Here is an 18,976-nt window from a genome sequence, read left to right as displayed (position 1 = left end):
TGAAATATGTTCAAAATATGTTCAAGTTGTTTTCTTTGTTTTAGTGTTAAGTTGTAGTAAAACTTGCATTGTTCAAAATATGTGGTCTTTTGTTATCTGAGCTTAAAATCTGGACAATATAGCATAACATAAACCTTGTTCAACATACCATAACATAATCTGGTATAACAGAATTTTGATCAACATAAACCTTGTTCAAATTTGATTAACACAAACATAAACCTAGGACTGGTGTGACATTTTAACTTCACAATTGAACCAATATTTGTCCTTAGAATTTCATGACAGTAATCATATATCCTTGTGTAGCCCCCCAAAAATGAGCCATCAACCATATCCCTAGCTGCAAATCTGGCCATAATTGCCTCTGTCTTATCAACCCCCACATTCCATTTCTTTTGAGCATTCTCATTTATGTCCTTTAGCTTTAGCTTAGGATTATTTTTCAGTGAGTTTTGTAACCTCTTGCTAAGCCATTTTGTACTCATCCTCTTTTCATTGTATTCTCTAAAGCAATTGTGTATATAAACTATTTTCCTAAGTTACCAAGTCTCCTCATTAGACAGCTTTCCACAATATGCCTCCCACTGGCACATTCACTCTCTTTTTGTCATTTTTCAAAAGCTTAAGACCTTTACCACATTGAACAACCTAGGTTTGAATTGCTTCCTTAAAGTCACTTTTTGAGTTAAATTAAGTTCCCAACTCCCGTTTATAATGAGACATATCTTTCATTAACTTAAAAATAAGATACTTTTTCTTTCTTGGTGCATCACTCTCCTCACTATCACATCCACTATCTAACTCCTCACTATCATATAAGCTTCCATTCTCCTCTCCACAGTCTCCTTCCCATTTCTTTTTCTTCTTTTTACTTGTTCCTTCATGGTTTCCATCATATTCAAGAAGATTGTCTAAGTTTTCATCAGAATTATCCTCACTCATATCATAATCAATAAATGCTACTTCCAAAGCACTATCATAACTGTAACTCTCATCCTCACTGTCATCAGAGCTTGTAACATTCAACAAACCAACATTAGTCTCTATACCATCATGAGCCTCACCATCATTGTTCACACCATCACCTACATTTAGGGGTGGCAAAATGGATGAGTTAGATGGATATGGATTGAATTGTTAATGGATGGATCAAAACAATACATTACCCTATTAACAATCCATTAAAACTTTAAGAATATCCAATCCAATTCATCTATTAAGTAAAAAATCCATCAATTAACATTATTTTAATGAATGAATATCCATCCATCCAAAAAACTAATTTAAATTTATTCAAAATATTTTGCATATAATATTTTTTTTTCCATTTTCAAAAATAAAATCGATATTTCATATTTCAGAAAAAAAAACTATTTTTTTGGAAAATCGGTTTTTCATACTTCTAAAAAACTTGATTTTCTGTGTTTTTGAAAAGACTCGATTTTTGTATTTCTAAAAAAACTTGATTTATCATATTTCAGAAAAACACGATTTTTTGAAAAACTCGTTTTTTCAAAAAACTTGATTTTTGTTTCGTTTTTCGAAAAAAAACTCGACTGTTTTGTATTTCTGAGAAACTTGATTTTTTGTGTTTTCAAAAACTTGATTTTTTTTTTGTAAAAACTCGATTTTTTCGTGTTTCCGAAAAAACTCGACTTTCCATATTTTATGAAAAAAAATTGATTTTTCATAATTATGAAAAACTTGATTTTTTGTTTTTCCTAAAAAACTCGACATTTTGTTTTTTTTTCTTCTGAAAAAACATGATTTTTTCGTGTTTTTGAAAACTTGATTTTTCATTTTTCGTGTTTATGAAATATTCGATTTTTTCTTTTTTGAAAAAATTTGATTTTTTGTATTTCTAAAAAACCCGATTTTTCGTTCTTCCGAAAACCCCTTTTTCTTCTTATTCGTTTTTCCGAAAAAAATCAATTTTTTCGTATTTAAAAAAAACTCGACTTTTTTGTGTTTCCAAAAAATCGACTTTTTCTCAATTGTTTGATTTTGACCCCTAAATTTCAAATGCTTGATTTTGTCCCATAAAGTTTCTCCTATTTTGCATTTGATAGCTCCCTAGTGACATGTAGGCTAAATTTTGCTTATGTGACATTTAAAAAATGGCTAATGTGACAAATGTGCATTGATCTTTATTTTCTTCTTCTTTTTTTTATAATTTGTTTCCTAATTTTCTTCTCTACAATTCTACTATCTTTCTTCTTTTTTAATTATTTAAGCTTTTAATATAACGTCTTAGAATTCTTAAATATTTCACTCAACATATTAATCTGGGATATCTTGTGTACATGTTATTTGTTGCATGTGGTTTAATAGCAGCAACCAAAAAGATTTTATTTTACACTAGTACATGTATGAATTGTAATTATATTATTTATTGTGTTTAATTTGTGTTGTCTGTTTGATCGGTTGTATCTTCTACTTTGTTATGATAATTTGTATAATTCTTGTTATGTTATGTTATGATGATTGTTATAGTTATCATTATGATAATTGTTTGTTTGTTTGTTTATGTAGTCACAAAAATCTCTTAAGTATTCCAGAGTTAGTTTAACACAAAGGGAAGAGAAGAAAGACTAAGATACGATGGACACTCAAACTTTAACAAACAAAACTTAATCTTTATCTTTATTCTTAGATTTTTTATTGTTGATTTTGACCATAACACATATGGTGAATTGTTATTGTCACAACTTCTTAGACTTTTTTATTGTTGTTTTGGCTATTTGACATATGTGGAATTTGACCAAAGAGTCTTTTATTTTAATTAGTTAATAGTTTATCTTTTTGTTATCAATTTTTTTTGTCATTACACATATGTTGAAGAAATATTTAAGATTTTCAAGGTATTATGTTCTAAGCTTAACTAATAAAAAAAGATAACAAAAATAATTATAGAGAAGAAAATTAAAAAATAAAGGTAAAAAAAAGAAGAAAATAAAAATTTGTATTCCATCAGCAACTTTATTATTATTATTATTATTATTATTATTATTTGATCGTACCTGATCAGACGGATCGTCATGGCCTTTTCGGAACTAGATCTTTGAGAAGTGGAGGGGGGTGTACCTGCAAGGTACTCCGATGCTAAAGTAAGAAAACGAGCAATCATAGTGCAAGTACGAGCTAAAGGTTAGAAGAGAATGAATACCTGACCCTCTAGTGAAAGAGGGTATTTATTGCCCCCAGCGCTGGGCCATGATCTCGCTACTGGGCTGGATTTCCAGGCCCAACTAGGAGACTGCCAGGTTTCCTAGGCGGAAATATCGGAGATGCGTGAGTGCTCTCCGTCCTGGTCAACCACTCCGAAGTTCAAGGGAGACGCGGTCTTTTAGGGACCACGTGGACTCCGTATTATTCGGGGGTTGGATATGAAGGAACGTTGCGAGGAGAAAGGTCCTCGGCAGAAAAGGTGCTCGCAGGGAGCACGCTCGACACGCTTGGATCTAGGAGAGGAGGTAAGTCCTCGTTAGGTGGGGATGCTCGCGGGGAGCCCTTATGCCGGGCATCGGATAGCCCGCAGGGAACACTTATGCCGGGCATAGAATAGACGAGCACTATTTGCTCCTTACGGGTCCAGGGATGGTTTAGGCCTCCAAGGTTAAGTGGGCCGAAGGTAGATTGAGCCGAATCTTGGCCCAGTCCAGAATATTATTATTATTATCATCATTTTTTAAATGTTAGATAAGTGAAATTTAGTCTATATTTTACTGGGGACTATCAAATATAAAAGAGGGCATACTTAATCAAAATCAAATAATTAAAATTTGGGGATCAAAATTAAATAATTGAAAAATTTAAAAGGTAGAAATTGCATTTAAACCTAAAATCTCTATTGTGTTAAATAAATTTATTCCACGCACATGTATTTTACACGCACATATATTTTGGTAGTCAACTATTAAGTATCTATCCATTAAAACAACATGCCTATAAACTACCAATAATATTTTTTACTTAAATTTTTTTAACACTTGCAAAAGGTTAAAATAGTAAAAACATAATCTCTCAATTAATTCACTTTACTTAACCAAATGCTTACAAGTGTCAAATTTTTATTCGATACTTTTTCAACTTTCACTTTTTCCTCCACTTATCACTCTTTCACTCACAATTTCTCTTTCATACACTTTTTCACTTCTATTTTAACTTGTTCTCTTTCCCTTTTTATTTTCAAAGCACAAATACATAAATTTAATTTTATTAATTAAATAAATTTAATTTTATTAATTAAATAAATTTAATTAAATTAAATAAAAATTTACTCAACCGAAAATATAATTATTTTATAATTATTAAAAAAATTATTTTCAAATGCAAAAAATGCTATGTTTCTCACACACTATGAGCAAAATACATATTTTATTTTAATTAACAATTGTCTTTATTTAAGACACATAATTATTATTTTAAAATGTTAAAATTTCTATTTTTCTCACGGATCATTATCAGTAAAATAATTATTTTATTTTAACTAACAATTGTCTTTATTTGAGACATAAAATTCTTATTTTTAAATGTTAAAATTTCTATTTTGCTCCCAGACAACTATCAACAAAATATCTATTATTTAAATAAACAATTGTGTTTATTTGAGACATATAACTCTTATATGTCAAAATTTCTATTTTTCTCACGGACAACTATTAGCAAAATACATATTTTCTTTTAATTAACAATTATCTTTATTTGAGACACAAAACTCTTAATTTTAAATGTCAAATTTTTTATTTTTTCACGGGTCACTACAAACAAAATACATATTTTATTTTAATTAACAATTATCTTTATTTAAGATACAAAATTTTAATTTTTATATATCAAAATTAAATTTATATTGTTATTATTATTCATTTTATGTGTTAACTCATTTTAAATTTATATATATATATATATATATATATATATATATATATATATATATATATATATTTAAAATTTATATCATATCAAATAAATTTACCTGTGCGGACATCTTAGTACTAGTTTAGGTATGAAATCTAGGGGTGCACGCGGTGCGGTTTGAACGGTTTTGACGAAAAAAATCATCCGAACCGCAAGAGAAAAAATAGTGCGGTTTGGTTTGGTTCGGTTGACTTTTAAAAAAAATCCGAACCAAACCAAACTAATGCGGTTTGGTTCGGTTCGGTTGGTTCGGTTTTTTACAAATATTTTATTGAGCCATACATACACATATATATGACAACATAATTTTATATTTAGACATTCATACACTAACAAATAACAACAAAACTCGTCATATTTTGACAACAATTTTCCATGTAATATGTAAAAATTAAATTAGACAAAAGTGGAATATTAAACATAAAATAATAGCATAAAAAATATAAAATTACTATAATGAAACAAAAAAATAGAAGAGACGAAAGATTAGTGAAGGTGAAAAAGAAAAAGAAAAAGTGTTGAGAGATTAGAGAAGAAGATGTGCGATATAAATGAAACTGAAATACGGAACATTTACATAAAAATGAGAAGGTGAAAAAGAAAGAATATAGGAGAGTAAAGATTATAGAAGAAGAGGGAAGATGTATGTGGCAAAGAAGGTGAAATAATGTTATTAGAAATTTGAGAAGATCGGGACTGAAATTATATGTGTAAGGATGAGAATATTGTTCGTATTAATAAGGCTAATGTATAATAGGTTTAATTTTGGGTTGGATGTGAGTTAAGTAAAATTTAGGTTGTAACATAATGCGGTTTGATTCGATTTGATTCGGTTTACAAAATACAAACCGCAAACCGAACCGTGCGGTTTTGTTAAAAAATGACCCAAACTAATCCGAACCAAATGCGATTTTTTGCGGTTTCAGTTTGATTTGGTTTGGTTTGCGGTTTTCTATTGGGTTGGTTTGGTTTTGAGCACCCCTAATGAAATCTAAATCCAATTTAAGTTTGTTGAGTAAGTAAGAATAAAATTTTAAAGCAAAAGATAAAATATCCAGGAAAAGCATACGGCATCATTTCTGGCTTAGCTAGTCTCCCATTCTCATTCCCTCACAATGGCTCTCACTTCCCATTCTCCCCAACTTTCCCTCTCTCCATTCACACGTCTAACCCATTTCAACAATACTACTCCTTCTTACACATTCATCACTCACACTTCCCCAACCGTTTCTTCCCGCCAAATTATTCCCAACAACAAAACCCTCTTCTCTCTTTCTCTCACTAAACCAACTCCATCTTTCTCCGTAACGGCTTCTTCTTCTACCAACACACAACCCATGCTCCCCCCTTACAACGTCTTGATTACCGGCTCAACCAAAGGTTCGCATTATTCTCTCATCATTCAGTAAAACTCAAGTTCACTTCCTAATTTTTCATTTATTAGGTCGAATTGTTCTACTTTTGCGCCTAATTTCAATAATTTACTTGAATTGTTTTCTCTATATGATTCAGGGATAGGGTTTGCTTTGGCAAAAGAGTTTCTGAAAGCAGGGGATAATGTCTTAGTTTGTTCAAGATCAGGTGCGGTAGTTGAGTTAAATGAGTGTAAACTGCTTGTTCAGGGTTCATTCCTTGACGGCGACATTTATTTATATTTATATGTTAATGTAATTGTAAACACGTTGTTTTAAAGATGAAAGGGTAGAGACTGCTGTCAAGTGCTTGAGAGAAGAATTTGGAGAGCAGCATGTGTGGGTACCTCCTCTTGAACTTCTTTCTTAGTTGAAATTGAATCCAATCTATGATCAATATATATAGATAGCTTGTGTGTTCCCATGTTCACATTATGTTTCTTGCAGGGCACTACATGCGATGTCAAAAATGGAGAGGATGTGAAGAAATTAGTTTCGTTTGCCAAAGAAAAACTGAAATACATTGATATTTGGGTATTAATGTTTGGTTTCTTTTTCCATTGCGGTTTCTTATTTTGCATATATGGGTAGAAAAATATTGCTAGCATTGTTAAAGTCATGGTCTGATTAACTATGTAAGCTGATGTTCTGAAAATATTTCTGGTCATTTTATTTTCGTAGTTATATTCACAATCATCTTCACTTACGGACAGCATTAAGCATGTCCCTTCCATCTTCCCTTTCCCTTCAATTCCTCATACTTATTCGACTTTTTCTTGTAGCTATGCCAATTTTTCATTTGTTTCAACTCCCTCGTTTAATTTAATGTGTTTGTTGAAGTATACTAATTCCATTCTTTCTCGCCCTATGAAAATGGTACAGATCAATAATGCTGGATCAAATGCATATAGCTACAAGCCACTTGCTGAAGCATCGGACGAGGATCTTATGTGAGCCACAATAAACTTTTCACCCTAAATGTGATTTTTTTTGTATTATTTTTCTTTTAACTCCCAATTCCGTGTGTGCAGTGAGGTGGTTACAACAAACACACTTGGCTTGATGATATGCTGTCGAGAGGTAAAATGTATTCTCATGTAAGAGGCACACTGTAAATAAAGTAGGTACTTTGTTATGCATGGATGTTTAGTTTCTATTTAGGCAATAAAGATGATGGTGGGCCAACCTCGCGGAGGACATATTTTCAATATTGACGGAGCAGGTTCAGATGGAAGACCAACTCCCAGGTATTTTTTGACATCATTGGACTGTTGCATAATCAGTTGGTTGGGTGCAATTTCCTGGCTACACTTTTAGATTGTTGCTGTTTATTAACTACTTCTAGGACTGGCAGCCAAATTAAACATGCCATACTGAATCATCTTTTGTTGATCTTTGGTTAACCGTGCTGTGGTCTTTTGTGGTCCAATTGATTTAACACCCATTTTGATTAAAGTCATAGATTAAGTTCTTTTTTAAGTTTAATAATTGCTTATATTCTTTACTAATACTTGCAAAGCCTGAGAGTTGGTGTTTTATGGGCGTTGTCAACTGAAAGGTATTTTTTAGATGAAAATCCAAAAATGAACCTTAGATTCTACTGTATATTATAGTCTTTGTACATGCCATGGGGAAAATTATTGATTTTTTTTCCCTTTTTCTTAGGTTTGCTGCATATGGAGCAACAAAGAGAAGCGTGGTTCATTTAACAAAGTCATTACAGGTTGATGTTTTAGATGTAAAATGTTCAATAATCGCAGCCGTTTCCTAATTTACATAAGTTTGTGTATACAAAGGAAACAGGGAAATTAGGGAGATCTCAACAAATCTTTTGTGAATCAAGTCACCTTGCTAATTCTGTGATGGACCTTACTGATTCTTGTGTTCTTTGACCCCTACCTATGATATTAACTAAGACATCATCACAATTATCAGCCTGATCATGTTAAAAGGATGCTACTTTTTTTCTTTCTTTATCGTAATTCTCTAAATGTAATTCTAGGTGGTCAGACTGAAATGAGCTTATAAGATAATTCTTAAGTAACCCTTAAAACTAAACAATGTCAGACCCTACTAAAGGCCATCTAGGTTTTCTGTCGGATATTAGTCATTGGCAAAACCATAGCACCTATAACATGGTTAATAAAAAATAAACAATAATTGGGACTGAGTTATGTGTCGGGCAGCCTTTTTAGATGACCTGTAATGCCTGACAATATCTTTAAAAGTATAGTAAGTTACATTATTCCTCAAATTTTATATTAGTAGATAATTTTACTTTTTGCATTCAAGTATCAGAAATGAGATATTTGGTGGGCAGGATACTACATTTAAGTATCTTGTAAAATTTATTAAAACAATCTTCTTGAATTTCACAGGCCGAATTGCAGATGCAAGATGTTAAAAACATCATGGTTCACAATCTTTCGGTATGTTTTGACTTCTTTATCCTTTGGTAAAGTATAATAGGCATTTCCGCACGGATATTAAAACTTCCGTCTTCTATAATATAAGCTTTGTTATAGTTATTTATTTATTCGTATGATAATTTAATAAATCTGGCTGCAAAGAATTAGTAATTTGACACTTTTTGTTGTGCTGAATGATTTCAGTCTTTATTACTATGTTAGAACTTAGAACTGATGAGCCCCTTCACGTTAACAGCCACATTTTCTGAGTTACTGGCTTGGATATGCTAAATTTGATTTGTAATGAACATGCATACTTATTACCACATACATTCCGAATGCGCTTGTTAGAGAAAGAACTTTAAATAAAACTATGTTAGCTTTAGCAATGATAAAAACCACCATGCTTGTCCAAGTAGGTTAAATAATGATGTTATCCCCATCCATAAAAAATTTAAGGGCCTTTTGAACTCAGTCCCTTGAGGTTACAAGGTCAAGCTCTTACCATTGGGTAGGATCCAAAATCTTTGGAAATAAGAAGCATAGTGAAAACAAAAAATGTTTTCTCAAACCTAACTGACCCAAATGTTATAAAAAAAAAAATAGTATATCAATTTACAATTTGATTCATGTAAAACCAGGAGTGCACTTTTCAAGATAAAGTGCAGAGTTTCGTTGTTATTGGGAAACCTGTGATTTATACTATGATGAAATACATACACACACATATATATAACAAATATGAAGTTGTTGAAATCTCAATCGTTGATATGTCATCAACAAAAGCATAATTACTGTACCCTCTTAAGTACATACCTCATTATGGAGGAAGTAACACTAGCAAATTAAGTACTGATGTAGTGAAAACATTGCTGTTGTTCTTCTAGATCCTTATCCATAGAAAGGTAGTCTGTCTACAAAAAAACACTGAAATATTTGGATTATTTAGTGACATAATCCGAGTCCATTACTCTATTATATGCTAATTTAAAATAATCAAAAGGGTATTATTTACTGGTCTATAGGAAACTTATTTAAATTATATCTAGGTTGCCCTTTATACTATTTTGTGCCAACCCTATTACATATTTTTCATCCCTTGAACAATACAATGGTTTTGAGGATCTAATTCAAAATTCAAAAGAGCAAATCATACTTGCGAGTTGTTAAAAGTCCCACATTAGATGAGATATGATCTAAAATGTGTTTATTAGTGGGATTGAGTTAGGCTCAACAAACTAAGATGATAGGAGAGCCTATCTAAGATTCATTTGGCCACGTGCTATAAGGTCATTGCCACCAAGACACACAGATCATGCTCCAAATGTTCAATCCTAGGCGTGAGTGTGTATTTATAAGAGGGATTCTTCACCTCACAGACTAATTTTGTATGCAGATCATGTGGGGAAATGCACATGAATTTGATATCCTGAATAGTTCAATAGATGCAATGTTAAAGAAGCAGAAAGGAATCTAGAGGAACAAAATTACCTTTTGACCACAAGCTTGATTGATATAATTCTTAGAAGGAGAAACTCTTGAAAAAACACAGGCTCACTGTATTAAAGAGAATTATGGTATTAGATCTTTGTTTAAGCTTAAAAATGTGCAAAATCATCAAAACCAAATGCGTCTAACTGCAATCCATTGCCAGAAAAAAATAATTTCTTAAACCTTGTATTTGCATGGCTTTCTTATTTATTTATTGGTGGTTTTAGTTTGTTCAAGTATTTTCATCTTGTCACGTTTTAAGAAAAGACATCAGGATGGAATTCCAGTAAAGCTTTGATGGTTGATGCTCTCTCATTTCATCTCAATTGTTAGGACATGTTTTTCTCTTTTTACCCCCTTCTTTTTGGTGTTGCAGCCAGGAATGGTAACAACTGATCTTCTCATGTCTGGCGCCAATACGAAACAGGTAAATATGCAGCTATCTTACAGTTTCCACTTAGTTCTTTAAACTGACTGACTTCTTTCTTCTTTGCAGGCTAAATTTTTTATTAATGTCTTAGCTGAACCAGCCGAAGTGGTAAGATTTTCATGTATATTATAATATTTTGACATTTCATAGCAATGAATTATGAAAGATAAACTTGCTGACATTGTATCCTAATGCGTTCTATTAAATCATTTTGATCACCCGACAATCATAGCAAGTGATTTTGTCCATTCATGTTTCATAGATATGTATGTAGCTTTTATGAATAACTTCGTGAAAGTAAACTCAAGCGGAAAACAATATAGACTATTGATCTGTAGAATATTTGAAGTTAAATTCTTCACAATTACTCACATGATTCAACTCTTCCAAAAGCTTAACCTGTTAAGTGAAGGAACATCATTACATTTCTAACATATCTATGGTGATTCTCAGGTTGCAGAATACCTAGTTCCAAACATTAGATCTATCCCTACCAACAGATCAATGAAGCCGACATACATCCGGTTCCTCACGGGTTTGAAAGCCTATTCACAGATATTTTCAGTTAAGAAAATCCTAATTTTCAATAGTTTAAATCTCGTACTTGTATGCATCATTGCATTAGTTCATTCATGCACATGTCATAAATTTTCTTTTATCATGGAACTAGGGACCATAACATAATCTATCATGTTCCGAACTCAACGCCTTCTTTTCTGTTTACCTTACAGAGATTTGCATTTGGGGCAAGGAGGAACCGGTACATCATTGAAGATTGAGCAGCATATACATAGGTGCCATGCCATGTTCAATTCTTGTCAGCCCCTTTATGGCTTTCTCTTTTATTTTTCTCCTTTTGATAAATCTGAAATCACCATATATACTATTGATATTAGAGAATATCTTAATGCACTCCTTGATACTCTTAGGCACCTGGCGAAATTTCAATTATGCCCCCTGATTTCGTAGATACACATTCGGAAGTACTTTTTATGGATAAAATTTAGTTTTTTCCGTAGGTACATCTACGGAAGCATTAAAAACATAATGAACGTTGGGAAAAATTTAAATTAATTCAGTTCAGTGAATCTTCCGTAGATGTATCTACGGAACATGTTAAAAACAAAATGTTTCGTAAATGTGTACCTACAGAACTTTTTGTTATATTTTCAAATCAATTACATTTCACTCTTAAACTCTAATATTTTTAACAAAACTGGAACATCAAATTATAGTACATCAAATTAATGCAATTTAAAGACAATGAAATATATTACACCAAAAGAATACATCGTATAAATCATCCAAATAGTGTCAAATACATAATCAAAATGAAGTACATAAATGTAATCAAAATACAAACATCAATAAAATCACAAGCATCACTACTTTGTGTGCCAGACAACATCCTCATCCTTTCCCCTGCCTCTGGCCCTGCCTCTGTGTCAATCACGTCGTTTGCTGGCTACTCTGCCTCTACCGTCAAGTACCCTACCTATCTTGGCACGATGTTGGTACAAAATGCCTCATCTGCCACCTGAATAATCTCATCCAGTATACGCATGTGATCAAACCCCTCAAGGAAGAAACCATCGGCAATGCTTGCCTGCGCCATGTCAACTATCTCACGACAACGAGGAAGAACATCATTAGTGTGGTCCAACTGAGACTGATGAGTCTGCAAGATCTTCTCATGGACTGGTCAGGGTGGTGATCCCGCTGTAGTGGGGATCATGTATGAGTGTGACACCATGAAGTACCAAGTGATGTACCTGTTGGCGCAACTTTAGTCTTTCTGATCTGGTCGCCCAAGCCTCGTAAGGAACCATGTGATGCTCAAAGTCTGCCAAGACCTCATCTATCTGCTGACGGTTAATGACGATAGGAGCGAAGACGAAAGGGTGACGAAGTATCGTTAGACAATAGCCGAACTGTCGCATGACGCGCTCTGGAAGATAACAAACGGTGATGGTCAAACTGGCAGCCAACCATCCAGAATATAGGGCAACGTCATCCCACGCAACCGTCTCACGGTGAGCAACATAGCAGTCGTATCAGATGTCCTATGTAGCCATGCAGTCAAGATATCGTCTGTAAGGATTCAACATCTGGTACAATCTAATAGGGATGAAGGCACTAGCACGCGACATGACCTCAGTGTAGCCATGCACCTCTCCCCAGCCAATAATCATGGGTAAATGCTGTAATATCCAACCCTGAAAAAAATACGGGGATCAAACACTATCACAAATATATAATGAACAACTTTGAGAAAAAGTAGAATGATATAAGATTGTTACCACTAAGAGGGAACAACTGCCAGCCACTGTCCTTGCCTTCCACAGGTATCCCTCTCTGAGTCTGGTAGTTGTACGCCAGTGTAGCCACTTCCCAGTTGTACTTATGGATACGTGCGGTATTCGATAAGTACCTCAAGTAAACGACATATGCGTACGAGAAGCTTATGTCTACAAACAGCTGAGTGCCTAACAAAAATAGGAAGTAACATCTCAGCACTCGGTGTCTGTGTATCTCCACCTCTATTGGGTCACCAGCAGCCTGCTGTGTCGCAAGGAGCTCGACCTCGTACTTTTGTGTCAAGAAGGAAAATCTCATGTGCGCGTCGCGGATCCTCGCCTCCTCCTCACGATCAACCCGAGCTCCTCAATCAGAGCCTCCTCGCTGAAGGTGTGAAAAACACTATAAATTTAGGGTTTGAATAGGGTTTTTAACAAACAAAACTTTGATAAAAAACAACTCCCCTTTTTGAAGAACAAACTCTTTACTCTTGATACTAATTATAAAGTGCAAGAAGGAAAGAACAATGTATGTTTATACTAGTTCACTTGAGAAACCCTCAAGCTAGTCTAGTCCACCCGCCAAGGTGATTTCGCCTCTCTCAATCGAGGTCTTAATCCACTATAACCAAACTGATTACAATTGCTTGGGCTAACTGTCGATGACTAACACTACACAAGCTACCTGTAAGTGACTAACAATACAATGCATAAGCTACCCACAAGTGACTAACAACAATGCACAAGCTACCCGCAAGTGACTAACAACAATGCACAAGCTACCCGCAAGTGACTAACAACAATGCACAAGCTACTCGCAAGTGACTAACAACAATGCACAAGCTACCCGCAATGGACTAACAACAATGCACAAGCTACCCACAAGTGACTAACAACCTTTAAGACATACTAGTCCTAAACTTCCCAAGAATTCTAACCAACAGGTCTCTTGAGGAACAATCAAACAACAAAGCTATGAATAATATTTCAGATTCCAGACTTTAAGAGAACAAAGCTATGAATAATCTTTCAAGAATGGATATGATTGTGAATTATTAGCTTTCCGAGTCTTGAAGCCCTTTATATAGCCAATATAATAATATATCCGTTGAAGGGCAGTTATGGAATTTCCAGAAGTTTAGCGGCTTGAACGTAGTAGGAGACAAGATAGTACGCAACGTCCGTCTTCTCACAGTAGTGGAACGAAACATTCGTCTGTACCTTGTACTACACAACGTTATCTTATATTCTTCTTGAACTTCAGAGGCTGACAATATGAGTTGGAAGAAAGAAAATAAGCTTTTGGGTCTTCAGAACTTCAAGTCTTCAGAGTCTTCAAAACCACGTCTTCAGAGTCCTCAACACTTAGTCTTCAGTACCCTTTGTCTTCAAAAACATGAATCTTCAGAGCTTCAAGTCTTCAGAGTCTTTCAACACTTGGTCTTAATATTGGTTTCTTCAGACTTCGTTTCAGAATGACAACTTCAGAGGCTTCTGAAGCGTTTTTTTCCTGTTCATCAGAACTTGTGTAGCGCAGATGCGGAACTTGGTATCTTTTGATGTATTGTCCACGCCTTTCATCAGATTCAAAACCTGTTTGTTAAAAGCTCAAAGCAACAAACATTAGAGTATCAAAATTGTTCATGCAAACATACTCATTGTTATCATCAAAACTTAGACATATATTTGAGAACCAAATCTTGTTCTAACAATCTCCCCCTTTTCGATGATGACAAAACTATGTATTTTGATGACACAATTTTGTAAATAATCAGAGAAAGAATTTTAGAATAGAGGGTAATAAATACTTATCCTTTGAATGAAAAACTCCCCCTTGAGTCTGAGACTTGATAAAGATCAAATATCCTCATTGTGGACTGTTATGGGTAACTCCCCTGGTTCCAATAGATCAGATATTAAGATCTTTTAGACATATTCTTTTAGTGTTTTGAATATTACAAAATATTTTATTATAAAAACTCTAAGTATCTCATCATTAAATTAATCTTAATATTACATATATAACATGGTCTCTATCAAACAAAGATTTAATACGAGCATAAGACTGGTCCTTGAGTATAAGACTTAGTCCTTCAAGAACAAGTAGTTGCATTCTCAAGAATAAGACAAGAGTTACTCTCAGAATTTCCAAAGTACTTCTCAGCATCAGCATCAGACTTAGAAAATAAGAGTTAACCTAAGAACTTCCAAAAGTAATTCTCAGCATCTGTCAAAAATAAGTCAAGAGTTTCTCTCAGAGCTACCAGGAGTACTTCTCAGAATCTGTCAAGCATTAGACTCTGTCTTTCCAGAATAAGACAAGCGTTACTCTCAGCATATCCTAAGTAATTCTCAGAACTTGTCACTTATATTCTCAAGGTCATTTTGGTATATGTCAATCTTCTTTATGATAAAGATATGCCACAAAGTCTTTTCTCTCTATAAATAGAAGTTACACACTTTGTATCCATAACACATTTGAGCATAACGAGATAAGTAAAAATCCAAAAGCCAAGAATATCATTCACGTTAGAAATCACTTCCAATACTCACTACCAAATAGTGATCACTTAAATCTTAGAGTTATCATATTGTGATTCCAAAACTCAGTTCATATACTCACTGGCAGATAGAGAGTATCTAGAAACATATTGTAAACATTCTGAGACCATATTGTATATCACAACAAAGATATACAAAACCAATTATCTTGTAAGCTGTCTGTAAGCTATAACATTCAGAAGTGTAAGTCTGGTGAGACTAAGAATACATAGGAGAAAGAGTTGTCACAAGAAGAACCAATAAAAGGAAAATCTCACAAGGTGTGAGGACTGAACTAATCAAGTTGGTGAACCAGGATAAGTTATTGTGCTATTCTATTATTGTCTTTTACTTATATTATTCACTATTATATTTAATCTCATATACTAAAAATCCTTATTTGACACAAACTATTAGTTTATTTCTTTATCATACATCCTACTTTTAGTGAACTTTTAATTTATAAACAAATTTTAAAAGGGGCACAATCCAATCCCCTTGTTGTGTCTTTCCTTTTTTCATCAATTGGTATAAGAGGATACCTCTCAATATTGCTTGTCAAACATGCCAACCTCCGAGCAAGAAGCGCCCTTTGTAGCGGTGAAATTGGTGAGACTAGAGTCATGAGAAGACTTAGCTCATTTTAAACAGAGCCGCCACCGTGCTTTATTGTTTCCAAAAAGGAATGGGTGAAAGAGCAAATAAAACCCACAGATGTTTTTAAAATGAAAACTAATAAACTTATCAGAGTTCTGGCTACGGAGGGTTTATTATACAAGGGGAAGATTTTAAGCACCCCTCATATTCATGGTACTCCATGGGAACCTCTTTGTTTTGTGTTATTGTCTTTTGTTTATACATAGCCTTTTTTTTTGAAAATCCTATGTGAAAAACTTGTTTGAAATAGAGGGTGGGGATGAGAAGGGAAGTTTATGAAAGTGAGCTCGATAAGATATCGCATCTTAGACCTACATACCCCTTAAGTGCAATAGGGAAGTCAGAGCTTCTGTAGTTCCTCTTAAAAGGAAAAAAAGGGGGCCGAAGTGGCCAAAATCTTTTTGGTGTGTGAGCTTTAAAATACTCACAAGTTTTTAAAAGAGGGTTAAGCTTTAAAATACTTAACAAATTTAAAGGGGATTAGGCTTTAAAATACCTAATAAATTTAAAAGGTTAAGTTTTAAAATACTAAACAATATTAAACAAAAAGGGACCAAGCTTTAAAATACAAGGTCAACGGGTTAGGAGGAGTTTCACCACCAAGGTTTTAAAACAAAAGACCTAACTTTAACAATACAAAGGTCAATGGACTAAGAATAGTTTCACCGGGAATAATTCTACTCTTAGTGCCAAGGTTTAAAAAACAAAGGGTTTTGGTTAAGCTTTAACAATACAAAACCATAAACAAGTGAAAAGCTTTAAAATACTTAACACAAAAGTAAAAGAGATTGGAAAAGAGTTTGAGTACCTTTGACAATTTAGTCAATATCATTCTCATCCTTTTGGACAAAACTAACAAACTCAAGCAATTAACAATAAACACCTCAAGTGTGTGTGTGTGATATCATGTGGCACAAGAACAAACAAGTGAGTATGATAATCAATAAGCAAGAGAGATAGATGTATCTAAACCCATGGATTCAAACTCCTGTATGAATGATGAATGATTGATATGATAAATAAACACGGGGTTAGATAAACAATACATAAGAGGAATTAACAAAATAATGATTAAAATAACAATTAAGTACAAAACATGGATTAAAATCAATAAGTATGTACAAGATAACAAACTTAATTAATCATGGATAAACAAAAGATCAACATGTTTTTGGGTTAGGGTTTTAAACCTAGGTTCTTTTCAAATTAGGGTTAAACATAAACACCTAAACCTAATTAATTTTAATTATTAAATACCAATTTCTTTAAGAGAAATGGTCTAAGGGCACATGAAAAAGTCAAAGACACCCCATTTTAACCCTAAACAAATATGTACAAAAACATTCACAAAGTTATATGAAATAAATAATCAAAACAAAATAATTTTTAGTTGATTTTCTTAACATAAAAGACTTGTTTTTAATTAATTTTTAAATAAAGAAATAATAAATATTTTTTGGGATTTTTTAACATGGTATGAAAATACATGAAATAAATAAATCACACAAAAAAGAAAGGATAAAAAAATATTAAATCTACTATTTTTTATGAATTTTGAAGTTTAATAAAAAAAACTAAAATGAAATAGTGATAAAAATAAGGTTTTGTGGGAGCCAAGGTTTGAACTCAGGCCCTCTCTATTGCAGCATAAAACACTAGCCACTAGGCCAAGCGCGCGCATCTGGTCATAGAGCTCATTCAATCCAACATAACACTTATCAAAGAGTGAAAATTGTGAAAAAAAATAAAACAAAAGGTCTGGGGGCGAGGGGGATTTGAACCACAGACCTAAGGGGTCATGAGGGCTTTAAGAGGCAAGTGTGTATCCAATTGTGCTATTATGATGAAGTCTTTAAGCAATGGATTCCACTAAACATAAAATAAACTTGGTTTCAAAGATTCAAATTTCCCTCCACCAACTTCATCTTCTCCGCGTGAACAACAACAAAACACCATGGCTGGATTTTTGAACTTTCTCAAAACTCAATCAATTTCAGAAAAGTAAACTGCTAAAATGCTTAGAATTTTATCACGAGTTCAACCATGATATTAACAACAATTAAAACACATTCTAAATCATGAATTTTAGAGAAAACCATATGAACCCTAAAATTTAAATTTCCAATTAAATTCTGTCAACACACAATCAAGCCCCAAAACCTTAGGGCTTTTAATCCCTACATGATTTCAAGTAGAATGGTAACAAGTTTCAATCAGAAAGATGCCTAAACAGATATGCTAAAGTTTGAGTTATGTACCTCTGAAAATGGAGTTCTAACTCGTTCCTGGAGGTGTTACATATTTCTTTTGATATAAATAGCTTCAATGATCCCTAAGGATGCTTTCCGGGCAGCTAAATTGGTTTGAACACTCCTCCTTCTTCAAACACGAATTCACCTACAACAAGAAAAAGTTATGGCTAGAATATATAGTTCTAGGTAATACAGATCAATGTTAAGTATCTGAATAGCTTCTATATACAATATAGAAGGTATTTGAACAAAAGGCCTCAAAATGCACGAGTAAAAATGAAAATCACAACTTTGGTTCACAAGGTGCTTTAATGGAGTTTTTGAAAGGTGTTTTCTGGTTTTATGTGTTTGGCAAGTGTTTGATGGTTATGGACAGTTCCTATATGATTAATAGAAGCTATTTGAAGTGTTTGTTTGGTTGAGAAATGTTTGGTTTGGATTTTGGTAGGTTAAGAGCTTAAAGAAAGCTTTAATAAAGTGAAAATGGTGAATTTTGGTTAAGGGACCTTTGAGAGGTTAAGGAAGGATTAGACAGCTTCCAAATGGTATTTAGAAGTTGTTCAAA

General features: G+C 33.2%; 1 protein-coding gene across 1 annotated transcript; it reads left to right on the top strand.

The window, feature by feature from the left end:
- Window positions 1–5,976: 5,976 nt before the first annotated feature.
- LOC131616797 (chlorophyll(ide) b reductase NOL, chloroplastic-like) lies at window positions 5,977–11,592 on the top strand. Its single transcript, XM_058888244.1, has 13 exons — window positions 5,977–6,303; window positions 6,436–6,504; window positions 6,617–6,678; window positions 6,783–6,869; window positions 7,218–7,285; window positions 7,367–7,415; window positions 7,497–7,582; window positions 8,001–8,058; window positions 8,714–8,764; window positions 10,611–10,661; window positions 10,731–10,772; window positions 11,118–11,228; window positions 11,396–11,592. The coding sequence occupies exons 1-13, from the start codon at window positions 6,039–6,041 to the stop codon at window positions 11,441–11,443; spliced, it is 1,047 nt and encodes a 348-aa protein (XP_058744227.1). The 5' UTR covers window positions 5,977–6,038; the 3' UTR covers window positions 11,444–11,592.
- The last annotated feature ends 7,384 nt before the right edge of the window (window positions 11,593–18,976 follow it).

The sequence above is a fragment of the Vicia villosa genome, linkage group LG7, assembly GCF_029867415.1.
Source record: "Vicia villosa cultivar HV-30 ecotype Madison, WI linkage group LG7, Vvil1.0, whole genome shotgun sequence".
Lineage (NCBI taxonomy): Eukaryota > Viridiplantae > Streptophyta > Magnoliopsida > Fabales > Fabaceae > Vicia > Vicia villosa.
Note: the sequence above shows the minus strand (reverse complement) of the source record. Positions and strands in the feature narration are given on the sequence as shown.